At 41.1% G+C, this 27123-nt stretch overlaps 1 protein-coding gene across 2 annotated transcripts in view; it reads right to left on the bottom strand.

Annotated features, from left to right (window-relative positions):
- The window catches only part of KCTD16 (potassium channel tetramerization domain containing 16), a 443392-nt gene that overhangs the window by 225744 nt on the left and 190525 nt on the right, over positions 1 to 27123 (bottom strand). Inside the window, exon 3 of one of the 2 annotated variants that reach the window (XM_086928882.1) lies at positions 1600 to 1629. The exons of the other annotated variant lie outside the window; for it this stretch is intronic. Coding sequence (XP_086785008.1) covers positions 1600 to 1629 — 30 coding nt within the window. The remainder of the gene's footprint in view (positions 1 to 1599; positions 1630 to 27123) is intronic. 2 annotated transcript variants of the gene reach the window in all.

Here is a 27123-nt window from a genome sequence, read left to right as displayed (position 1 = left end):
GAAGATGGATTGCATTTTAGAGTGATCATCTGTAAAATGAAAGAAAATCAATAGATCTTAAAAATGCATGATAATACTCCTTTGACTTATTTTTGTTACTATGCTTTGATGCCAGCAGAGAAAAGCATTCATAGCCTTACTGGTAAAGTGCCTATGAATGAGTCATCCCACAATATGTTGAATTATTGAAGAAGACTGTATCAAATTTTTTCTTCAAGTTTTGAAAAGATGCGAAAAGCATTGAGAAAGAGAAGTATCTTCTGTGGAAGTTACAACTAAGGGGCCGACTCTGATGTCGTTAGGAAAGTGTCTTTAACAACAGTTCTGGACTAGTTTCCAAACAAATCAGGACCTGTGAGTCCGAATGACTGATTACGATACTTTCCAGCATCAATCTGTCGGACTTGCATTGACTTCAATGAGAATCTGTGTCCTGAAAGCAAACACAGGCTCCCATTGAAAAAAGGGGTGGTTGGAGAAAGCCTTGCACCCAGTTGTGGGCCCACCATGGTGCCTACCACATTGTGACTGGTTGGGAAGAGGGTACCCTTATGGGCCACATTCGTACACCCGGGTCAAAGGGGGCCTGCAACAGACCCTCAAAGATAGATTTTGGCAGCCGTTTTGTCTCGGGCAAAACGAAAAGGAATGGCTTTTCAAAACGGTCATCGTAATCGCTCATCCGTGTCCATAGAGCTGTGTGAATTAGCTCTGAAAGACTCGGGCTGTCCGGATGCCTTTTGGAACTGATTCGATCTGTTCGAACGGTTTCTGAGCATTGTAATTGGTCATTGGGGAAACAGTACGATTCGGTAGGAAGCAAGGGTTCCGAATCTGATTCGACAATAGAGAATCCCATCTGGAGCCCTTCCTAACAACATCAGAATCGCTCCCTAAGTAAATTTTGGTGGGATTTTGTAAAAGAGGTAAATTTACTGCCCACGATACTGGCATACACTTCAAGTTGAAAGATGGAATGCTTGAATTAATCTCAGCCACTGATAACTACTCAGGCTACATGCCAGTTCATTGGTTTCCACCCATCATGGTACTCTGCACAGAGACAGCACATATGCAAATCACTCTTGGCCTCACTCCAATAGTAACAGCCCAGCCTGAACTGCCAGGCCATGTCTGTTCCAGACAGAAATGCAAAAAACCCCAGACCTACTTAGGCCTCATCAATGAGGTATAGCTAGAGTCCAGCAGCATAATGAGCTCAGAACCCACGATATGCCAGTCACATTTCGGGTGTCTAGGACACCAAAGTGATTGAAGGAATGCTTCACTTGAAGTCAGCCACTGGCCATGACTCAGGAACTCATTTCAGTCCATCGTTTTTCACCTACTGTGCACTCTAGACATATACTGGAGATACTTATCACTTGGAGATTGCCTGCGCAGGTATGAGTGTTGAACCTATCACTTGACTGTAGATTTCAATTGTTATCAGCATTTTGCAAAAAAAACACAATCCAAAAATGGTGGAATGCTTGAATTCATCTCAGCCACTGGTAAATTATTGGGCAGCATTCCAGCCCATCATGTGTTTGGCCACCATGCCACTTCAGAAATTGACTATTTATAGGCAAACCAGACTTGGTCTTGCTTCAGTAGTAAATGACTAGTCTGAATTGCCAGGCCAGTTCATCTCTAGATAGAAATATTAGAAACAATAGACCAGTTTGAACCTTGTAGGTTCTTTTCCCATGGGTGCATCTGAATCCTTTGTGGGCCGGGGCAAAATGTTAATTATGTTGTGGAACTTGGAGTAGTTTCAGTAATTATGCATTATTCTAGTAGTGTGAAATTTCCAAAAGTATGCAATTAATCTGGTTTGAGTGATTAAGAGTCATTTGGTGCACAAATCCTACAGCTGGAGCACATGAACAATGAGCTAAGAGAGAGTGGGTGGCTGCCAGCTATTGCGGTTCACATCCTATAGCATTTAGTCCTATATTCTTAGCGCAAAAAGCAGCCTCTGGCCACTTTTTGATTCCAGGGTGCATTAAGAAAATAACGCTAAATGATAAATTACGCTGCTCACACAATTATGCATAATTATGAGTAATTTTAGAGTAATTATGAGTAAATCTGCCAGAGAGAATGACACTAGTTATGCCCACTCTTATTCCTAAGGCACAGTGAGCACAGCACCCACATTTGAGCATATCGGTCACACTGAAGATGGCTCAGGCTCACGTACAAAAAACAAAAACTGATAAGTGCAGTATTTGAATTAATCTCAGACCGTGGTAATTAACTGGAGTTTAGGTTTTTGCAAGTATTTCTCTACTCGCCTTTCACAGTTTTTTTTAAACATAATACACCATGAGAAAAGGGCAACCATCATGAAGCTAGAGAAAAACCACGTCAAAAAAAATGATGAAGACTTTTAATACAGATAAAAGCAAAAAATATTCATTGAGACCCTTAGAGTGCAATAATGTACACTGGAAATGAAACAAATTCATATTGAGGCTCAGAATAAGGTAAACCCTCAGAGTAAACTGAGATGGCCAAGTACTTTGTGGTGAGCTTCATAGGCAATTTCAGTATCTGTAAAAAGGTCTCACAAGGGAAAGGTTGGCTAAATCTCTCTTGTGGGAGTACATGCAAGCTTTAGTCAGGAGAGGTGCACAGCAGGAGAAAAACTGCTCTTTCCCCTTATGTGAAAGTCACTTTCAATGGAAATCCATGTACAGGCATCTGGTATCTTTGCACTCTTAGTATAAGAATCAGTCTTGCATAAGTATCTAGCCACCAGTAACACACATAGAATGAAAATATATAGAGCCTTTATCAACAGACAATAACTGAGCAGCATCTAATGTAAAATATTTTAAGGCAATCAAGACACCCTGGTGTGAACAACTTGGACATCCATGCCAAATTATGGCAATTTATCGGATCTAGCATTGTGTCTTTGAGGTCTTTTCCTTCTGTAATTCTAGATTCTGTCTTGACCATGTGAAGGGCATTGCTGATGAGCTCGTTTTCGTGTGCTGTTGCCAGCATTCAAGATAAGATCCACAATTTATTTGTATGTAGGCCTACTAGATTTCTATTTGTTTTTAGGACATACAAAAGGATGCAGCAGCAGAGGGGACCTGCACAAAGACAGAGTCTTTCTAGATCGACAGTTACAGCAATTTGAAAATAAAATCATAATTTTTTTTTACTGAGAACATGTGGTTAATCTTGGTCATCACCCTTCATCCACTAAATATGTGAAAACAGTAGAGCAATAAAATGGAGGCAATCTAGCAAAAAACTACTTTTTGCACTTGTCACACAGTGGGTCGTGTACAAAAACAGGCATGTAGTATCCAAGGTTTGGAGAGAAGAGAAGAGTCTCTTTAGGGCTCCATCTGTTCTAGTTGGTGAAGCATTCTGCTGACTATATGAGCATCCTACAATCTCTAACTATCCTAGGTTATTGAAGACTTTCATGAACACAATTAAATGAATTGAGACTTGAAATGCAAGTTCCACAGGGGAGACGACACTTAGGGTCCAATTACAAGTCTGGCTGTCCGAGGACCACCAGACTCATGGTGGTAAAGCAGTAGCAGTCCAGCCACTGCCGCACTGGCGGTCTGACCGCCCCATTATGAGTTGGGCGGTCGGACAGCCCTGGGATTGCCGCTGCCGCCAGATAACAGCCAGTCACTGGAAGTGGAGCGGTGATCTTGAGGCAGCAATATGCTAGACGAGACCGCCGCGGTTCCACCAAGCATTTAACTAGTTTCCTCTCAGCCACAGTTTTCATGATGGTTCCATCTCCATGAATATCATGGCAGAGAGGAAAAAGAGGGCGCTCTACAGGGCCCCCTGGTGTCTCATGCCATGTAGATGCATGTAGTTGGGCACAGCATGTGCACCTCTGTATGCATGCACCCTAGTTCCTGCACAGCATGGACTCTGCGCTCCATGCCGGGCAGGAACTGTTTTTAGCGTTCCAATTGCAATGGCCATTTTCTGAGGCATGGCAGTGGCAACGCTAAAAAAAAATGCCAGACTGGAGGAAAGTCCTGATATGTTGGGTGGCCCAACTGCAGGTTTGGTGGTGGGGGAGCTGGCCGCTGGCATGTTGCCCCCCGCACCGCCAAACTCGTTGTAGGGCACTATGTGAAAAAAGTAGTGTTTAGTCTATGTCTGGAGGGAATAGACTTTAACCATTGTGTGGACCTAAGCACTAGATTCGGGTGAATTAGTGGAATGGAACCATAATGTTACTTCATTCTCCAGGGTGAAGAAGCCATTTCATAACTGCAAATTTTCTATCCCTTCGGTTTGTGCTCTGTTTATTTGCAAGTTTCAATTCCACCTGTCGCTTCCTGCATGCTGAATCATTCTCCCTTCCCCCTATTTCTCCCCCTAATAACTGCCTGAATTATCCCATATGTTGAATGCAGTAACATGTTGTGTGCATCTCCAATTACTGACAGGCAGCCAGATTTACACTAACAGATCATTTGCTGCCGCGCTGACAGCATCATAGCCATAAATAGGCCTCTTTCTTGTTGCTTGCTAATAACTCATGCTTTTGCATTTTATTATGTATCTTCGACTGTATTATATAGAGTGGGGGCCTCGAAAGAGCGTTGAATCATTTTACAGAGAGCACTGTCTCTGTGGCAGAAGGATTTAGAACATGAGGTTCTGCAGGTAGAATAGGCATACAGAATATGGGGGGATGGACGGAGGCTCTGGTTAAAAGCAGGTTATAAAAACACATGATTTGATGGGAAGTTGCAGCCTTCCTGTGAGATTATTAGTATTTATAGGAACCTACATACTTGTATTTCTCATAGTTACATTTTGCATATGGACGCCTAATAATAAACAGGTCCATTGTCTCTATGGTTTTTTTAAACTTAGGTGCGCCTGGTGAAATAAGGAAATCCCCCCAAAATGGGCCCGATTCACAGAACTAACTTAAGACAAAATCCTAAACTTACTACTTTTGGTATTCACAGAAGTTAGGATTTTGTCTTAAGTTTGTCTTAAGACAAACTTAAGACAGACTTAAGATAGACTTAAGTTAGGATTTTGTCTTAAGTCTGTCTTAAGTCTGTCTTAAGTTTGTCTTAAGACAAAATCCTAACTTCTGTGAATTGCAAAAGTAGTAAGTTTAGGATTTTGTCTTAAGTTAGTTCTGTGAATCGGGCCCATAGATTTTTTGCCCGATAAGTAAGAGTCTCTGAATCCGTTGACAGGTACTGGTGGCAGCCAGACCCATGTTGTATTGAAATATGACATTTCACAGCATCCCAATGCTATTTTTGCACGTGGCCTTTAAAACCAATTCTCTAACCCTAAGGCGCTCACTAGAACCGGCCCGTTGATTGTGATATGTGCGGTAACTGCACATATCACATATGGGATCATATTCACAGGAAAGTGCTGTAGCCCAGATCTAGGCCAAATTTGGCAGCGCAGCACTCTGACATTTTCAAAATGCAGGGACAAGCCATAGTCACAAGAATACGGCACACCCCTGTGTTTCCCCTAGCACTGGTGCAAAAAAAGCTGCTTAGTACCAGTGCAGGCACCCTGTCGCCATGTTGCAAGAGTGCCTGCGCTGCAGGGTTGATTGTTTATGTGCAAGAAGGCACACCTTCCTGCACATAAACTAGGATGATTTCTCTTTGTTGTGCCATTCTAACACCTGGTATTCCATGGCATTCGTTTTTGGCGCTGCCTCATTCTTGTAAATATGGGGCATTGTCAAAAATCAATGGGTGCTGCGGTAGAACACCCACAGCAACACCCATTGCATGCCCCTTTGCCGTGGAGGACTGCAGTAGAAAAGGACATATTTACAAAGTGGTGTTAAGCTACGCAAAGTGGCTTAGCGCCACCAGGTAAATATGGAAATACCACACTCCCGCAGTTTTCCTTCACACAATTTCTAAAGGTCAATCCTGACAACATTTATTGTGGAATGTATAACAGATAATTACTGGGCCATGTGGATTTTGGTGCAAGAAGAACCAAAATTAAACACATTAGTCAACTTCATCGGGGACAAACTTGAAATTTGGGATTATTTATCATACCCGATAAATTCCTACAGGGGGAATCTGACTTTAATAGGTCCAATAAATATCAGTCCATACACCATGCGACTCCTAATTAGGAACTAAGAGAAGAGGGAATGTAAATCTTGAGCTAGGTGAAGGATGCAGAAATGCAGAATATTTGTATGTATGCTGTGATGCTTGTTAATGGTGTCAGTAGCTCTGTGCGTTGAGCATTTATGTGTGACAAGCAGTGTACATTGCCTCCTACTGCATGTGCAAAATCAGCCTTTGAGGTTTCTCGGGATGCCAAAATAAATGTTAATTTATTAGCTCATATTAACACCTATTAATTATTAGTCAATTCATTTGTGCTGTGTTTTATTAATATCAATACTTTTAGGAGTCAGCATTCTCTCAGAAGCGCTAAGCAAAGTCCAAGCCTTTCGTGTTTGCAGTAACATTTTACAAAAAAAGTAAGTTTTAGAGACGTTTCGCCACATGAGTACTTACAAATGAAGATCAACAAAGACATACGTGCAAACTACATGACACTTAGCCCTCTTTACTTGACCCAAATGTCTCATCGAACTCCAAAATCGAAGTTGAAAAGGTAGTGGTATAGTGACACTTGAGAATGGATAGATTTATCAAGGGTTATATTTGACATTCTTGGATCAACAGCTAGCTTTATGTTTGCGAAAGACTTCTTGTGGAGCAATCTAAACATTTGGGCTTAGAGCCCAACCTTTTCTTACCTTTGGTTGGGTTTCTGACATTTTCATTTGCCTGCTTCTTATTTAACGAGGTTTCTTCCTCTACTTGCGTTTATCTCTCCACTGGTGCATAACCTTTTTACCATTCTTTTGATGAAATTACTTCTATTCTTACACTTCTCAAATTCAGAGAACTATATTTTCCTTTCTCTTTCAATTCTCACTGAGAATGCATTGTTCTGCTCTCATTTTATGGTTTACCATGTGGGACTTCCATAGGATTCTCATTGTTTCATTAATTTCCACGTATTTTTTTGTTTGTATGCTATGCAACAAGCATTTGAATAGCATATTTTGACCAGTTGTATTATCTGTAACAATTTCAGAACTTGGGTGCCATTTATGGTTCTGGCTTACTGATGTTTATACTGCAGCAATAAAACAAACTTTATGTTTATGATGCTATTTTTTGGACAGTGTGGTTTACACAAGGAGATGTAATTCATGGACCAGCCTATACAGTCACCCGTAGTATCTATGTTGTTCTTTTTACTTGCTGTCAATATAACAGAAATCTGAATACAAGTAATTGGTGAGAGTATATCGACCCAAGACTAGTCAATAAAGAAGAAAACACTCCTTAATTGTAATGCTGTCTTTAGTGTTACACGATGGGTGGCAGTCTTTCAATTGTATTAGACAGATAATTCAATTTTAAGGAAAGGGAATCCACCAAAATCAGTTTCTTTTTCTATGCTGAATATGTACTTGTATGCAGAGGAACCACTCTTGTAATCAAATGTCCATTGTCCAACCACTGCTAAATCCACTTTCTACATTGACTTCTTTCTTCCACCATGATTCTAACAGGTTTATCTGAAAACAAATGGTCGTCTCAGGAATCAAAAATACTCTTAAAGGTGATGGACCTACTCAAAGCCTTGGGTCGAATTCAAAAGCAGCAGGTCCCTATGCTGTACATCCAATTGGTTGCCTCTAAAAATCTTGCTGGGACTCTTCCACCTTTTAATCATCTCCTTATAATGTATTTACTGCATTCTCTCATCTTGTACATTCTAATGCATGTCTTATCCGTCTCATTTATAAATACTCTACATAGTAGTAGGACATTTTTAAGAACCAACATTAGAGATTTTCTGTGTCACTTCAGATGTAACCATTCCAGCATTTGGCCAACTTCCCACAAGATTTCAATATTAGGCCTGGAAGGTATCTTCACCAACCTTCTTATTCTCCCATTCTCTTTATTTGAAGACTCTCATAACTCACAAACACTTTTCAAACCAGATTCAATACATCAAGCAGAATATTCACTCATCAAAACAGTTAATATAATCTGGACCTGCTTTACAACTGCTATCAACCAAATCTGCTCCCCATTCTACAAATAAATTTGTGTCAATCAAAGAGATGGATCGCCTCTTGTAATTATAATATGGCAGCCCCAATCTGTCCTAACCTGTGCATAGCAAGGGTCATGCGCACATTTTTGCTGCTTGTAGATCTAAACAAAACCAAAAAAAATCGCACATGTTAGTTAAAGAGAAACAAGGTCACTTAAGAGCTAACAAAGTCAGGGGCATATTAGCAAGAACCTCGTTAAAATTATCGCCGTTTTAGCAGTAGGAAACCCGTGCTAAAACGGTGATAATGGGCTTGCTAATATGCGTTATACAATTCCAATAGAAGCCCAGGTTAGATGTCCTGCACAACTATCCTGGGCTTCTATTGGAATTCTATAACGCAGATTAGGAAACCCATTATCGCTGTTTTAGCAGCAGTTTCCTGCCGCTAAAACGGCTATATTTTAACAAGGTTCTTGCTGTTATGCCCCAAAGTCAAACCTTAAAACCAATAGCATCCACAGAACAACACTGAGCCTCACTGCCTTTTGAATGCAAATTAGCTGTTATTACTCCAACCTTAGGGACAAGGTTTGGCCTTTTGGTTTAGACCACTGTTGTGGTCAAAAGATGCAAAGTTCTGTACTGCATTGATAATTCTGGGCGTAATGCCACCTTTGACCTGTGGACTACGTCTACCATTGATTGGGTCAGGAAGAAGTCACAAGACTAGGAAAAAAGGGTATCAAGTTCTTCCTTTAGTTCAGAAAACAAAGGTTACCTAACCAGTACTTAGCAAACTATTATCTTCTTGGCTGTGAATTCCTAAAGTGGCTGTCTTTGTGCTCTCCAATGTTTAAGATAATGCAAAAGCAGGTTGGGGTCATCTGAAAAGCATATTCAGGATTTTGTCATTTATGTCAGTGATAATGATTATGCAATTCCATTGGGGGGACAATGCATCTGAGCATCACAGTTTGACCTACATCTTCTGAAATGCACACAAGACAGGCTAATGCAGGATTTATTAGTTGCACTGTCTCCACCATTTACTTCACTAGCAATCTGTGTCTATTTAACCATGTCTATATAAGGGTCCACAATGCTCTCCAGGGCTGAGGGCAGTGTATATTCAAAAGAATAGAAAGATACAGACCAGCTCCTAATTAACACCACAAGCCCTCCCCTCAAAATACTCACGTTCAAGTAGAAGATACTGTGAAGTTTTACTACGAAGGCTCCCCAGCCAATCATGTCGCTAAGAACATAGGGCCTGATTTAGATCTTGGTGATCCAGTCCGGCCATCACTTTTCCAATGGTTTCTCCGCCCGCCTAATTGGCGTTCTGCCCGTTCTATTTAGATGTTGATGGGTCTATGAATAATAGTCAGTCAGAGTGGTGCCGATTCTGCCAGAATGTTCCTCCCGCATTGATGGCATCATAGCAGTCAGAGGTAGTCCAGCCAAAACGGCCTCCGTTCATTGAGGGAACTGTGGTGGGGACACCTCCAATCTTGAGTTGATGGAATTCAGGCAAATGAGGTAAACATGTACCTTTTGTTCTGTTTTTTACTCATCTTTCTGTCTTTAACCCCATTGTCCAGGTCCTTCCTTTGCTGCTACCTCTTGACCACAACGCTAATCGAATCCTATGCCGGGGGGATCCAAGGTAAGCTTCTTTTTTCATTTACTTCACTATGAATCATTGTGATATTTAGCACTGCAGCTTTAATAGAATCTCAAGGACATCACTAGCCATGTCAATGCATATGTCATAGAATTGTTCCATTTGTGTCAGTTGATGTCTGCTGGCATTGTATGTGGATGGGATCTTTTATTCCTGGATTGAACTTCATTTTATGAACCATATTCTCTCCTGGAATTATTGAACTAATTGAAGACAAGAAATCAATTGAAGGGAAGTCATTAGAAGACAAATTCTCATGTGAGTTAAAAAAGAAATTTCCCAATGTTTTTAAAGAAACTCTAGGTTGTCTTAAAGGTTATCAACATAAGATAAGGGTAAGAGATGACTCTGTTCCTGTAAGCTGTAAGGTCCGGGGTGTACCTTTGGCTGTAAAAGAAGATATGAAAGTAGAAATTGGGAAACTCATTGAAAATGGCATAATTGAAGAGATAGAGGGTTGTGAATGGATGGCTCCAGTTGTCGCAGCGCGAAAACCGAATGGAGATTTGCGTTTATGCATTGATCTCAGGCAATTAAACAAATGTGTAATTGTTGATAGATATCCTTTACCTAATATTGCAGAGTTATTGGTTTTATTAGGAAATGCCAAAGTCTTTAGTACAATAGATCTTACCTCTGCCTATCACCAAATTGAATTGGAGGAGTCTTGCAGAGATCTTACTTCTTTCATTACGCCTTTTGGCACCTATAGATTCAAGAGGATGCCATTTGGCTTAGTTTCTGCTTCTTCTGTGTTTCAGCGGGTTATGGAAAAAGTGTTAAAAGATGTTACTGGTGTTTGTATATATCAAGATGATGTGTTAATCTTTGCAGATAATGTTTCTGATCATGATACAACATTGAATATGGTATTAGAAAGATTCAGCAAACACAATCTCACTGTAAAAGCAAGTAAATGTAGATTTAGGTCTGATTCTATTAATTACTTAGGACATAATATTTCGCGTGATGGTGTAAAACCTAAATCCGAATTGGTAGACACCATAAACAAAATGGTGGCACCAGAAAATAAATCTGAACTTATGAAGCTGTTAGGCATGATAGAATATTATGCAAAATTTGTCAAAGCCTTTGCTGAATTAACAGTAAACATGAGGTGTTTGTTGAGGAAAGGTGTGGAATTTGAGTGGTCTGAGGAATGTGAGAACGAGTTTGTTAAAATCAAACAAAGATTAAACAGTGCCCCTGCGTTGAAAAGCTTCAACTCTAAGTTCAAGTCTATTCTAGTCACTGATGCGAGTGAAAAAGGGTTGGGTGCTGTGTTGAAGCAGAATGGTCCAGAAGGCATGCAAACCATAATGTTTCTGTCTAGGAGTTTGAGGGATGCTGAGACTCGTTATTCTGTTGTAGAGAGGGAAGCATTGGCTGTGTTTTGGGCAATAAGGAAGCTAAAGAAATTTCTTTGGGGTCTGGTCTTCGATGTCTATACTGATCATAAACCTTTAGTGGAAATTTTTAGCAAGAAAGGTTTGGATCTGATATCTGGGAGGATATCAAAGTGGGTTATTGGCCTACAGGAGTATAGTTTTGGTATTCAATACATTCCAGGTGTTGACAATGGAATAGCAGATGTTCTCTCTCGTTTGGTTCCTAGTGGAGAGTTGGAAGACGATTGTTTGGATTTAGATGATGAATTGGTGTGTGCTGTGGATTATGAATTTCTATCTGAGAAGAAATGGTCTGAAGAGTTAGCAAAAGACGTTACTCTATGTGAGATTATATCTTTATTAAGAACTGGTTGGGTCAGCTGCAAAGTTGGTTCTGCTTTGACTAAGCCTTTTTGGACGGTACGCAGTGAATTATCCGTTGATAATGATCTACTGTTTCGTGGGACGAGGTTGATCCCTCCATCTAGTCTCAGAAAGGACTTGATAGACTTGGTCCATGTTGCTCATTCAGGTTTATCCAAAAGTAAGGAGAGGCTTCGCATGTCTTATTGGTGGCCGGGAATGGATAAAATGGTTGAAAGGGTAATTAGGGATTGTATTCATTGTAATGTCAGTGACAAGTCTTACAGTGCACACACACAACCTATGTTCTTAAGAAGAAGACCAAATGGTCCTTGGCAGGACATAGCTCTAGATCTTGTGGGTCCCATACAACATAGAGATTCTCAGGTTTTCATTCTAGTGGTTATAGACATGTACTCAAGATGGCCAGAGGTGTTTTTTTTTGTCAGGAATCGATTCGAGTAAAATTATTCAATGTTTGAGTGAGTTATTCTGTAGAGAAGGTCTTCCGGCAACCATTTTGTCAGATAATGGTGTTCAATTTGTTTCCAAAGAAATGGAACATTATTTATCTTCTAAGGGTATTACACACAAGACCTGTTCTCTTTACCACCCCAAGGCCAACGGTATGGTTGAGAGATTTAATAAAGTAATCAAGGACACCATTAGTTTAGCCAAAAACTTGTCATCTGACTGGAAGAAATGTGTTTTGGAAAAAATAGAGGAATACCGTTATACTCCTCATGCCACAACTGGTAAGACTCCATTTTTGTTGTTTCGTGGGAGAATTCCGAACACGCAGGTTGAACCTTTCTGGGTTAATAAGTATGAAGTTTCTAAGGGTAAAGAATGTGTGTGCAACAATGATGAAATTCTTGAAAATGAGAAGGATAAGGCGGAACGTAGAAAAGCGTATTTTGATGTTAAAAAAATGTCAAAAAAACTGTTGTTTGTGTTGGAGATATGGTCATGGTGAGACGACCTGGCATGGTGGGTTCTTCTGAAACAAAGTTCATGAAGCCTATCAAAGTAATCAAAATTTTCAACAATGCAGTGCAAACTCAAGATCATCGTATTTGGAACTTAAATAGAGTTGTTATTGTTAGAAGGAAATTGCAAGATGGACTGATTTTTGATTCCAAGGAAAAGGATTTGGAGAAAAGTAGAGCAAATGTTTCTGGTAATATTAGGTCTTCTACACGTGTGTCCAAAAGGCCTAGTTATCTTACTGATTTTGTATGATATGCATATCTTGTTAATATTGTGTATTTAGTATATCTTATTTATTTATTTATTTTTACATTCTTATTTGTTTTGAGGGAAGAGGATGTGTAATATTTAGCACTGCAGCTTTAATAGAATCTCAAGGACATCACTAGCCATGTCAATGCATATGTCATAGAATTGTTCCATTTGTGTCAGTTGATGTCTGCTGGCATTGTATGTGGATGGGATCTTTTATTCCTGGATTGAACTTCATTTTATGAACCATATTCTCTCCTGGAATTATTGAGAATACTTCAATCATTTGTTAACATTTGCACAGGCCTTTTGAGTTTTTACATTGCTCTTACAAGAAATCCTTTTCTTATGTATAATGTATTAGTGTTCATTTTACAACATATCAAGGCAAAATAAACACACCTGTATAGTTTGTTGTGGTGGTTGTGGGTGTTGTGTTTGTGGGGCCTGTGGGTGTACATTAAACAGTATATATATGTTGTTTGAGAGCTATGTTATATGTAATAAAAGGGGCATGGCACACTGACTACCTCTAATTTTGAAGAAAACACATACAGATATGTGTAGTGACACATTAATAATTAGTGCTTACCAGTCTCCACTCCACAAGGGACTCATTCCATCAGGAATCCGCCACTAGGGCAAAGTGAACACAATGGGGAAATCTAAATAGGCTTGGCGCAAACCCGCTGGCCTGGAGACAGAGTAATGTTAGCCAGCAGTGGAGTCCACAGTGTCAACGGATATGAGCCACTTATGCCATGGAAAACAGTCTGTTGACGGCGGTTCAGCCTGCCAACATCTAAATGCAGTGGCCTGTACTCCATCAGCATGATGGAGTACTTGTAACCGCCACCACAGAGGAACGGAGGGTAACCCACAGAGATCTAAATCAGGACATAGACTGAAACTGGTAATAAGTGCCCCCATTCCTATCACTCTTATTGAAGCCAAGGAGGCCAACTTTCCTCGAGCATACCATGGACTTTTTCATGTGTTTCCTTCCCTCAGCTGACAGATGCAGCATGAGCTGTTTACAGCTACCACTGCCTGCACCTGTCATTCAATGAGAGTAGCCGCTTGAGAAAGGAGAGGGAGTTTTCTAGGATTCATTAGTGACTTTGTTTTCTAGTGACAGCCAGCAAAAGTAGATGTGCCCAGCATGACTCTCGCTCACAGCATCTCCCATCGATGAATGACAGCAGCTGAGATAGTCACTCACATGAGTGGATGGGGCTTCTGCTACAGCTGTTGTTCAATGACAGTCACAGCCCGAGAAAGGAGTGGAGAAAACAATAGCTGCAGAGCTGGTTTACACAAGCAGTAAATCAATGGGTAAAGGGAAATATTGACAGTTTGAGTAGCAGCTACATATGTTGGCTGCTTGTCCACAGCACTGCAGAAACTCTCTTTCTGTAACAGTGGGAGGCTGAAGCTAGGACATGCTACTAGTACGCCAAAGCAGCCTCTAAATCCCCCACAATACTCCACAATCCTCAACAATATAATTAATAAACTGGTCAATTATCCGTGAAATAATATCTGCAGTCCAGGCAGTGCATCATACTCTGATGTTTCGGATTTAATTAAGGCTATTTAATCGTTCCACTGGATTTCTCCAAAGTTGATACATCTGTGCATGTTTCACCTGCAATTCTTTTATGTAATAATGCTCAATTCAAGTCTCAGTTCAAAATTCCGTAGAGGGCTCTACCAGACATTAAAGGCCCACTGCCCTGTTTAACGCTGGAGCAGGCCTTTAATGAAGGGTACAACCTGCTACGTCGGGGTCTAAGGCTATATTATGGCCTTTCTGTGGTGCGCGTTGTACAATGAATGTATAACATGGCATTGCGATTAGATATATTGGTAAATTTATGGGGTATTTTGGCAGCATTATGGTATTTTCACCCACAGCCAGGGCTGGAAAAATAATTGGGTGTTTGGTAACATTTTTAGGCTATTCTGACACAGTTCAGGTCAAATTGTTGGACATTCATATTGTCCTCCTCCACCCTTGATTTTTTCTATATTCTTACCAGCTGTTCTGTTCTTTTTTGACATTGTTTATTGTTATAGCCCGTTTGGAACTGAAGTTCGTAGTACAGATGATACGCATCAATGCTGTTGCTGCTGATACTCTGCTGTCTCCATGCTATATAAAAATATAATACATAATTAAAATTGTAAAAGGTCAGGTAATATGCTGGGACATTTTACCATAGTTTATGGCATGCTTGTGGCTATTCTGGCATAGTTGAGGTGCAGTGATTGGATATGCATTCACAGGTTTGGAACAACGATGGAGAATTTGTCACAGATTCATTCAATGGTAGATTATAGCTTAGAGATGGGATTATCGCACACAGCAGTTAATGCCTATCAGTAGAGTGGTAAATTTCAATACAATATGCCAAAAAAATCTAATTTTTTTGTGAACATTTTAAAACAGGCATAATGTATCTTGGGGCCCTACTTGTTCTGACTAATGTGGCAATCCCTTTTTTGTGTCATGTTTTCAATTATATGTGTGATTATGCAAAATTTCTGCAGAATTCTGTATAATTAGGCAAAGTGCTAATCTATCATTTAGTGCTACGTTTTATAAAAAAAAACAGCCCAAAAATACAAGTGGTGCGAGCAAAAGCCAATCATGTCCTGGGCATTCACATGATTCTCAAGCATTTATGGTAACATTTTGCAATGAAAGCCACATATTTAAAATTACATGGCATAATGGACGAATTTTGTATTAGAAGGATAATGCAAAATTCCCCAACGTAATTTTAATTTTTACCTGGCCTACCGCATATCCATTTGCCTCCTTCACTGGCTTTTGTACAACTTCCATGTGAACCACCTGATATTCTCCTGCCAGCAACATGTAACAGACTTGCTCTCTGATATTACTCTGGTCATAACATTTAGCTGCATCAGATCGATCAGTAGGGAGCTCCAATGCCTCCCAATACACAAATGTGCTCATTTTAAACTCCTCACAAACACATTTGAGGGATTACACAACTTAGAACCCCTTCTATCTGAACAGTCATATCGCTTTCGACCAATTACCAACATTTCTCTGCTCCGCAAAACTCACATCCCATGCCATCACATCCATACACAGAACCAGATCAGAGCAGGAGGCCGGGCATTCTCTTACAGAGCTCCTAGAGCGTGGAACAGCCTCCCACTTCACATAAAAGCCTCCTCCTATCTTTTTGAATTCTACAAGAAACTTAAGATCTTGATATTCAATTAACCAACATACCATGGGCAGGGCTAGTCACACACCTGTTTAGCCCCAGGATGCCCTCGCAGTTGATAATAATGTGCCTTACAAATATACATGCGGTACAAAAGGGGGTGGTGATGGACGGAGCATCTGAATCAATCAAACACTCACACCCAGTCAAAAGATCTGGGTTTAATCCATCACCGTTCTTTAGCCCACTCTGCCACCCCAGTTCAGACATGGCTATCTGCAAATCAGCCTTGACCCTGTGCCTCATGGGAACAGTCCAGCCCGAACTGCCAAGCCATGTCTTCCCTGGACCGGAAACAAGCATCCTGGGACCGGTTTCTGGCATTCCAGCCGTCTTCAGCTCGTGCTCAGACGTGAGTCCCAGGCTCTCCACATCGCTGGAGTCAAGCTATTCAGGCTGAAGAAGGCTGATAGCCAGAAACCGGTCCTTGGATGCTTGATTCCGGTCTAGGAAAGACATGGCTTGGTAGTTTGGGATGGACTGTTCCCATGAGGCACAGGGTCAAGGCTGATTTGCATATAGCCATTGTCTGACCTAGGGTGGTGTGGAGTGCAAAAAAACGATGGATTTAGGCCCAGATCTTTGTACTGGGGTGAATGTAAGACATTGTTCTGCATTCTGTCCATCAACTGTGTTTTTTGCAATTTACAAATATACATAGCAATAAAGAGTAATGGGATTACATGCCAGCAAAGATCTCATGCAATAATGAAAGTGTGAGTGACCAAATCCGATGTTGTTATGTGCCCCATGACAATTAATATTGGCAACAAAGTAAATGCACAAAGGCACCCTCCATTTCAAGAACCACAAGACTGGCACACATTATGCGGTGCATTTATCACGCTGCTTGAACAGAACTTTTGTTTTCAATTTTAAACAATGGCAATTGCCTGGCATAATATCAAGTAGCTGTTCTGGCACATTTCCACCAGTCGACTGCCTGGTCGAGTCCCAAGAGTGCAGCATTTTCAAGACACAGTCGTAAGTACTGCGGGCTGCTCTGGAAATGAATTAAGGAGTGCATTTGGTCACCATTATGAAGGGGCGTGGAGCGGGCTGCTTGGTTTCTATTAGAAGAAATTGCTCTTTGAATAAAGGGAATGTGTTGAAAATTTTTACATTTATTATTTCCCTGAAATGCACATTAATTCTTTTTTTCTGATTGTTCAGCTTGCCAGGATATAGATGCTTAAAAGCTGGCATTCAGGAAAAAATTTTTCTCTCTCCCCGGCTTGTTATATGAGCCTGGGTGGGGTGAGGAGCCAGAATAAGAGGCAGGTAGCCAAATAAAAAAGACAAAAAACACAGTAAGCTAGGAGAGTGCCAGGGTATCTGTGCTCATTTATTCATTCCTTCATTGGCTTCTCGTTCGGTGTTGCCTACTAGACAGTATGCCTTACAGGGAGCAAGAATGAATTCTGTTACCAGACAGAGGCCTTTGCTCTGAAGTCACAGAACGCTGAGGTGACTTGCCACATGCTGATGTAGAGGATTTGGGGCTCTTCCTTCTCCAGAAGGAAAGGTTAGCTGCTCCCTTAATATCATAGTCTTGAGCTCACCCTTACAATCAAAAAAGATACTGGTGGTTTCCTATATCCAGAGAACAACATAAATGATGTCATGCTCACCTAAATTATTAACATATGCAATTTCTCTTCTCAGATGACATCTTTCCAAAGTACTATCACTCCCTGTTTTCTAAAAATACATAATTTTCTGCCCACCTCAACATAAAACATATTCACTTGTTCATAATATATAAAAACATTATACCTAGTAAATGCCCATCCGGCTTTTTTAAAGAATAAGCCGTGACTACACAACCTATCATTTCAAACAACAGCGGGGTCCTGTCCCTCTCCATGCGAAGCATACTTGAAGCCATGATCTAACTTTGAGTTGGTCATTTGTCTGCCATACTATGCCAAACTAAGCAAGCGCATGCAGCATGACTCTCAACCACTGTCCCACATTAAGTTCCTGTAGAGCGAATCAGACATCAATGCCCTGCTGATTTTTCAATGTAATTTTTGTTGTTGTAATAGGACATGATTTATACAAGTAATTGTTATATGTCCAGTTTGACCGCAGCATTCGTCTATTTAGTGTACCCTGAGGATATTAGTACTCTGTTAGCACAGCAATAGGGGTCAGGCAGTAGGAGCAATAAATATTAACAGACTTGCACTGCAGCAACAAATTCTACAAGGTCTCCACTCCACCATCTTAATCAAATTGCATGCATGTGCCAAAAGAAAACTGGCTCAGTTTGTGAATGCAGCCACTGTCATGCCCACCTAAATCACCCTTATTACAGATGTCTATGATGAACACACTACCCAAGGTGGGGCTCCAGGAGACTCTATTTGGGAAAGACTTAAAGAAGGATGGTGATCCATAAAGGTGCATGTGGGAATCTATGCAGGATTTGGGGTATCTGAGAACGTTGATCCATTTTTAGGCATGTCTAAAAAGAGAACATTTCACAGTCTTGATAATGCTGATTCTAAAGGATGCTGCTTGCACTATACTGATTGTTTGACTTTGAAATAGCACCGCTGCCAGGGAGACACCATAGAATACTTTTTACACTGTCACATTACCGGGGGCTTTACACAATGACACATCCTAGGCCATGGCAAGTGGCTGCTGTGAACCACTCTGTCCTGTGTCAATGGTACTGAGGCAGGGTAACTCAGTGCATGACGGTCTAAAATACAAAAGCAGTGACTTTGGGTTGTGGGTTTAAAGTTATGGCTAAGCATAAGGAAAAAAAGTTAGTTTGTAAATGTATTAAAGTTTTTATATGCATATATTTATTGACAATTGATCAAGGTTTTCATCTTAGTTTAATACACGGTGGACTTGGTTCACAAAGAAAGTCATAAATGTGAGCTTGAAGATATATATTAACATGCAAGTGAAGAATTAGGACTTTCTGAAATTTGCAAACATTTCCAGAAATAGGCATTGGAAGCTTTGCCAGGTGCAGGTGTCCTGGCATATCCCTGGGAAGGTCATATGGCAATCCCAGTAGGATCTTAGTCCTACTGTGCAGAATTCTTAGCTGAGAACTCTGCACTGGGGAAATGCATTCCCGGTACAACCAATTGTGTTGCTTTCTTGTCTCAGCTGGGAAAATGTTATTCCATGTGTAGAAACCCCTGTTTCTACACCTCTAGCAAAAATGTGGAGTAATCCATTCCGCTTTTCACCCTGGAAAGGAAGATACTCCAGCCGTTGCAAGAAGTAAATATCAAACACTTTCCAGGGTGTAAAGAGGAAAGAGAAGAGTTTGTGAATGCTAACGAACTGCCGTGTTTCTGGGTGTTGACACATTTCCAAGGCTTACCTGGCTAAAAGCACTTGAATGTGATTTACAGGTGCAGAGAACGCCATCCTTGTGTCTGAGATCTCCGCACAAGTACATAGACTTAGACTTAGCCAGGAATCCCTTTGTGAATTTCTTGCAGGCGTAAGTAAGGTGAATTTTGTCATGCACATACATTTACAATCCTATTTACATTTGTGAATAGTCCATTATATTTTTAAGTCAGTTTTGTAATGTTTTTAAGCACAAATTCTCAAACCAATTTACATCCCTTTTTCAGAAAGGTGACAGAAACATATAATTACTTGGACAATGCCTTATGATTGATAACAAAGCCTCAGCTTTTTTAGAAAACCCGCACTTCAAGGGGCTAATGAACAAAACAAACTGTCACAAAGACCCCAATGCACTAAACCAAAAGGTATGTGTGAGTTAAAAAGCATTTTTGTATTTAGTAAACACATTTACAGATTCAGAAAAGTGCATCACAATTGGCAAATGGGTTTAAAAATTGATGAGAAATCGTTATTTTTTTGCCATTATGATGATGGTTGGGGTGGTAACTGATTGGCAAACAAATACGCACAAAGTCATATCTTGTACATAGAACAGAATTATCTATTCTAACATAATATGAGGAGGCAATATTTCTTAAAATAATGTTCTGTTTATCTTACTTTTCTTACAGCTCTGTATACAATAAAATGGTCTCTCAGCTCTAAGAACATGAAATTCCCAACACTAAATGTATGTTTTAACAATGTTTTCTATCGAGCTTAGAGTTATTTCTGTAATATTACAGTTGTGTGTAGTGTCCTCCTCAGCCAGGATATCCACCAACGACTACACCGCACACAAAGCTTAGTATTGCATATCTTTAGTCATCTGCGTGTAACTGAGAACTCAACATTCTAAATCAGTCTTCTTTGCATTCTGCTCTAACACTTACATCAAGGTTAAGCAGAGTCTATCAAGAGCCAAAAGGATTTAATTTCTAATTCTCATGACAGTACATTGTGTAATCATCTTGATATAGGGGATTACATTCTGTGTCATTTGTTGTAGTCGGGGTCTGATGAGAGTGGGGTGTGGTAAAAAGTAGTTTTTATATCTTTCCTCCTCGCTTCACACATATATCCGGACACTTTATATATATATATATCCCAGGACATTGCTGATTATCATGCAAGTAAAGCGACTAGGCACGCAGAGCAGGACATAGGTACAACGGAAGTATTAAAAAACAAACAAACAGAAAGAGGCTTTTTCTAGATGTGACGCATCTTTTGGAGGGCAGAACATGGCCATGGAGTGGTAGGCCCTTTAGTACCTGACATGCTTAAGCCACTGAGCAAGTAAACCAGCTTCATGCATTTTATTGAGCATTAGCCAAGTGGAGATGGCATGTTGTTCTTGAGTATACATGACACAGTTCATTTGTTTCTGAGAACAGCAGACCAAAATGGGAAATGCTTACATTCTAAAATCACACACACACATGCACCTATACACAATGAAAATATCAAAGTAGGAGACTTTTTTGCCAAATGGCTTGCACTTTCACAGTTGTTGGAAACGTACACGTCCAAACATAGCTGCATTAACCCTCTTCCCCAGCGAATTCCGGTTCATGAACTAAAATGACTCCAGTTGTGGGCATCCTGGTGAAGGTGTGTCATTGCCCTGAGAAGTAGCAGGATCTTATCATGTGTGCTTTGCTGCAGCAAATGCCCACTGAAGCTCAACAGAAGCAGCGCAAAGGGATAAAAAAGTGAGCATTGACTGAAATGACTAGATAACTAACGGTGTGAACTCTACTGAGTCTCCTGTACAGGCACTGATTGAAAACTCTGCTTCTTTGATCATCAGAAGGAGCCGCCAGCAACAGCAAATCCCTGGCCTCTAGTGTGGCCTGCTGTCACGATCGCGGGGTTCGCGAACTACATTTCCCGGCATGCTCTGGGATAGAACTACCGTTCCCGAGATCCTCACGACGCGCTGCATTGTCGCGAGGAACTTCTTTAAAGAGAATGGCGGCCGGGGATCGGTGTCGGGTATTCCTGTCCTGGTGCAGTCTCTTACTCGGATATCTTCAGTCCTGGTGCGGTAAGGGTGCTTGCACCACAGTTGTTCGCAGCAGAACGCTGTTTGCTGCCTTTTGGTTCCTGTTTGCTTTGGGGGTTCGGCGATAACGGTGTTATCGTGTTACCGGAACTTTGATTTGGGTGTTCGTTGGATGTGTCTCGGTTGGCATTTTCGGCCAACGGTGGTGGTTCTTTTAGGTGCTATTAGACATTGGATAGCATCTCTTACTGTACTGGTTTCTTTGCTGTGATTTGGATGAAGCCTTATACCCAGCTAAGAAGTATTAGTTGGTGTTGTGAACTTCAGGAGTTCCAGTGGAGCTTTGTGTGTGGCATATGAACTGTGTGGAAAGGCTGTTTGCTTAACTTTTCTTTAGGTGTAAACTGAGTATTTAACTCTTCTATTAACAGGGGTTCTGGAGGTGTGGGCTACACTCTTCCCCTGTGAGGTTTAGTGGAGTCAATACTTAGGTATGTTCGTATATCATGTAGAGCTGGTTTTGTATATGAACGCTGGATCTTATTTCCCGAAGTATATCACATGTGTTCTTGTATTTTGTACATTACTTTAGTTACACCGTATCAACCCCTACGTTGCCTCTACACATCTACAAGGCTTTATTCTTCTTTTACAGGTATAGCCCTTTAAAGTACTTTCAGGAGCATTGTGATGTTTAAAGCAGAGGAATCTAGTCTTATGTGTATGTTCTGTTTATGTCTTTCAGATCTCCCTCCCTGCTGTCCCCTTCCTTCCCTTCCCTGATCTTTGTTCTTATCCCCTCACTTAATCCTGTCAATGCTCTGTGCCGTTACGGCAATTCAGGCATTGGCTCGATTTAGAGGTGGGCTTACCAATCAGCAAACCGATCCTGAGGACTAAAACATAACACCTGCACATGAAGCTTTGCTGCAACAATTTGCTTACAATCTGGCTGCAGTTAGTGGATTTTCTGAGCACCAGCCTGAATTTCGAAAATATGCAAGTAGGGCATCCCATATGAAAAACTGAGTGGATTTATCAGCCCAGTGTGGCTGTAAATGTAGTCAGTGAAAATATGACAGTTGTAAATCTCATAATAAACAATTAAAGGCCTTTTTAGGTTGAAGTCTACCAGACAGCACAGCTGTCTGGTTTGCTAACGGCATCTTGGGGACATTCAGAAAGCTCTCCTGGAATAGGCATTCCATACGTTGTTTACCATTGGCTTTGTGGTTTGTAACTCATATTTGCTTGCTTTCTTTTTGCTGGCTCTATTTGTTTTAGGCTGTCCCGCTCAAGTTCAGCCCTTCTCTTGCCCAAACCCTATTTACTGTATTCGTCCACCAAATTTCCGTAAACAGTCCTTTAAATCTCGTTCTTACCATGTCACATTTGCTGTACATTCAAAGACAGAGGTCAAATGCCGGGCTCTCTCTTCCAGGGAGCTTGGTGTTTACTTTTCTGTCTCTGACTTCAAAATGAGAGTACTTATTTGACAATGATGCCACTTTGGGGGAGGCCTTGAGGAAGGCTGTATAATGAAAGTTTTTTCTAGTACACAGCAAAATTTAAAACTCTGAAAGTGTACTGTGCAGATATTTTAGAATTAGAAAAGTCCAAATGAAGCACATTTTTAGGTAATTCTGAAGTGTGGTGGATATAAATATTTAGGTGATGATGCACACAATATTTTTTGTGTCCTATATACTTTTTCCAGTGAAACTGTATCTCAGCAAATGTAATGGTGATTTCTATTGAAGATGTAGTGTCTCCAATGGAAGTGTGCTACCACACCATGCATATTCCACTCTATGCCACTCCACTCTGCTCTGCACCATTACACTTTACACCACACCACGGCACTCGGCACCACTGCACTCTACTCAACTCTGCACCACTGCACTGCCCTCTATGTCAATTCACTCAACACCTCTCTACTGCACTCTACTCTACGCCAAAGGGCCTCACTCCACTCTAACCTACACAACTGCACTCTTCCTCCACTTCACTTTTTGTCACTACACTCTAGAACACTCCAGTCTAGGCTACTACACTCTACTATGCACAACTCCACTCTGTGTCACTCCACTCTACAACAGTTCACTCTACACCACTGTACTCTATGCCAATCCACTGTATGCCACTCTAATCTACTCTGCATAACTGCTATCTACAACATTTTATGCTATTACTCTACGCCACTCTACTCTATGCCACTGCACTCTATTTTGCACCACTTCACTCTACTCTGAAACAGTCTGCTCTACGCCATTGTACTGTACACCACTGCACTCTACATCACTGCACTCTACTCTGCACCACTGTAGTCTGCACCACTGCTCTCTACATCACTCTTCTCTACACCACTGTACTCTATGCCACTCTACTCTACTGCACTCTACTCTGCACCACTGCACTCTACATCACTGTATTCTATGACACTGCACTCTATGCCACTCTACTCTACACCACTGGACTCTATGCCACTGTGCTCTACTATGCACTACTCGAATCTACGCCACTACATGCCACTACATTCTATGACTCTGCATGGTATGCTGCTGAATTTTATGATGCTGCATTCTACACCACAATACTCTGCAACACTCTACACTGATGCACTCTACACCATTCCACTCTACTCTCCTCTAGGGCACTCAACTCCACTGTTATCCCCATGCCATTGCTCTCTACTCTACACTGCACTATTCTACTCTGTGCCACTCTACTATACGCTACTCTACTCTACTCCACTGCCCTCTATGCTACTGCACTTTACAGTGCATGAATCTATGCTAATGGACTCTGCTCTCTGTCATTGCACTCTATGCCAATGCCTTTCATGCCACTCCAAACCACAGCATTCTACAACAGTTTACTCTGCAACACTGCACTCTACGTTACTGAACTCTACGCCACTGCACTCTACACCACTCTACTGTGTATCACTCCACTCTATGCTACTTCAATCTGCAGTACTCTACGACACTGCATTGTATGCCACTGCACTCTACAGCACTATACGCTGCAACACTGCACTCTACACCACTGCACTCAATGCCACTCTACTCTGCATCATTCTACTCTATGCCACTTCACTCTGCAGCACTCCACTCTACGCCACTGCACTGTATGCCACTGCACTCTATGGCACTATAATCTACTCTGCACCACTCTACACCACCCTACTCTATACCACTCTGTGTCACTCTACACCACTCTACGCAGCTACACTCTATGCCACAATAATCTGCACCACTGCACTTTATGCCACTGCACTATACTATGCAACACTCTAATCTACGCCACTGCATTCTTCAATCATGCATTGCACACCACTGAATTCTATGCTGCAGAACTCTATGCCACTGCACTCTGTGCCACTTTACTCTGCAACACTTTATGCCAATGCACTCTACACCAGTCTACTCCACCCAACTGCACACAGTGCTACTCCAATGCATGACACTCTATTGCACTCCACTCTAAGACACACTACCCATTGCTTCGCCGTACTACACTACACCACTCCCTTCTACATCACTAACTTTTAGCCATGATGAACAGCAGCCACGCTGGTGTACAACATGGATGAAACACATTGGCAAAGCCAATAGGTCTTACAAAGGCAAGACCTATTGGCTTTGCAAATGCCTGTGTTCTTTCATGTTACTTTTAACGTAGACCTGCCACCGTCCTGTTTAATCCATTATGTAGTGAGATAGAGAAGGTGGATGGTAAGAAACTTTGCAAGACCATTGCTTCTTTTGAAATTCTAAGAAATATAAAACATTTCATGCTAAGCCATGTTTCTTGTTAAAAATGTATCGATAAAGGACGGTATTTCACGAGACCATAAGAGAGAGTGCGATGGAACAAGATAATAGAGTTTATTGACATTGTGCAATTGTTCTTTCTGGAGGTTCCCAGCTTTTAGTGAATAATTGATTTAAGATGATAGGTAACAGCACAGACATCACTGAAGAGACTTATTCTCCCAATTTTAGGCAATTAATATATGTGGGCTCATAATAAAGGTTTATGTTCAAACAGGAGTTTTGGCTGCGAACAGAATTACAAATGTCACAGTAATTCTGCTCTTTTTAACAAGGCAAATTTCACCATTGGAAGATGTGCAGAATTACCATGCTCAGAAAATACCACAAATTCAGAGTTTTGCAACTCTAAACAGGGAAAAACTTGTGGCATTAATGCGTAATTCCCTACTCCGAGTGAGAGGCAGAACTGAGAATAAGGTCGTAATACCACACCCAGTAAATACTACACCCGGTAATATCGGTGTTTACCATATGCGGTTTTACCACCCCAAATACTGCATTCTCTGAAACCAGGCCCTTAGTATTCGTCCTTGCATGACAAGATGTCCCAACAGCCACAGGATGATGCACTCATTATAGGTGGTTGGTACTATTTGGTTTTGAACAAGTGCTTTTCCCAGAGAAAAATCTGGAGATGTGAATCTATGTTCCATAAATGTCTTGTCTTCGCTTAATGAAGTCATATAAAAACTTAAAACTACTAACAAACCTGGTACATCAAAATACATTTACTTAAGTGTATGCAGCTTTCCAGCCGCGGAAAGCCGGCACAACAAGCGGTAATTGGCAATGGAAATGACACCATGCAGCGTAAAGGCGACAACCTCCCCAGAGGGGCCCGAATCCACCGTGGAGCACTCGCTTTCTTTAATACTTGTTTGTGGGATATCTGGACCCGGGGAGAGGGATGTGAGAGCCTCTCTAGGGAGCAGCTTGCGATTAGTCTTTCGGTTATTCACCAATTATACTACTGGCAACGATGCTGCGCGTCAGGGGTCTGTTTCATCTGATGGTGTATCGTAGGCTTGGGTTGGATCTTGCCTTTCATTGGCAGTCTTACAAATTTCCCTCAATAAGATATAATAGCAGACTGCCCGAAGATTGGAGTACGGCAAATATGCAAGTTTCTGATTAGCGCTACAGTGATAGGTGACTTATTACAAAGAGTATGTTTGATAAGTATGTTGTGTTTTTTAGTTGTTAGTTAACTTATGGGAGGTGTGCATTTTGCTGTGAAATGTTTAATAAATAGGATGTGAACTTTTTCTTTGATTTTGGTGCATAGCTGTGCATTTTTTTGTTATTCTGTGAGCTGTGTTTGGTAATCATAAAATAAAAGTCCATTTTGTCAATTTATTATGTAATTATGAATTTAGATTTTCTTTGTTAGATGTGTGATGGGTTAGGCGGGTACAACATTTGTGTAATTTTCTTTCTTGCAATACTTTGGCATTTTGTACAATTATATAACAATTGCGAAAAATTACCTGAAATTGCAATGCAAATCTGCCTTTTTTGTGCTTTTTAAGAACCGTACCGCCACCGGGTCCTGCCTCACTGCCCACCGCATTTTGATGGCGGGCGGATGATTGGTGGTCGGAGAGATCGACCGTCATGGTTCTGACAGGCTCAAGGAGCCCGTCGGACCGTCGGAGGGAACCGCAATCTCTATAATGGTGACGGTGCCTGCCAGGCACCGCCATAGGGATTGTGACGTTCCTTCCAGCCGACTGTTTCATGGCAGTTTACCCGTAGCAGGCCCCCTTGGTCCTCAGACATTTGACCTAGGGGACAGCTATGATGTCCCCCTACATATCACTGCACCGCATGGTGC

The sequence above is a fragment of the Lissotriton vulgaris genome, chromosome 7 (genome assembly GCF_964263255.1).
Source record: "Lissotriton vulgaris chromosome 7, aLisVul1.2, whole genome shotgun sequence".
NCBI classification, from domain to species: domain Eukaryota; kingdom Metazoa; phylum Chordata; class Amphibia; order Caudata; family Salamandridae; genus Lissotriton; species Lissotriton vulgaris.
Note: the sequence above shows the minus strand (reverse complement) of the source record. Positions and strands in the feature narration are given on the sequence as shown.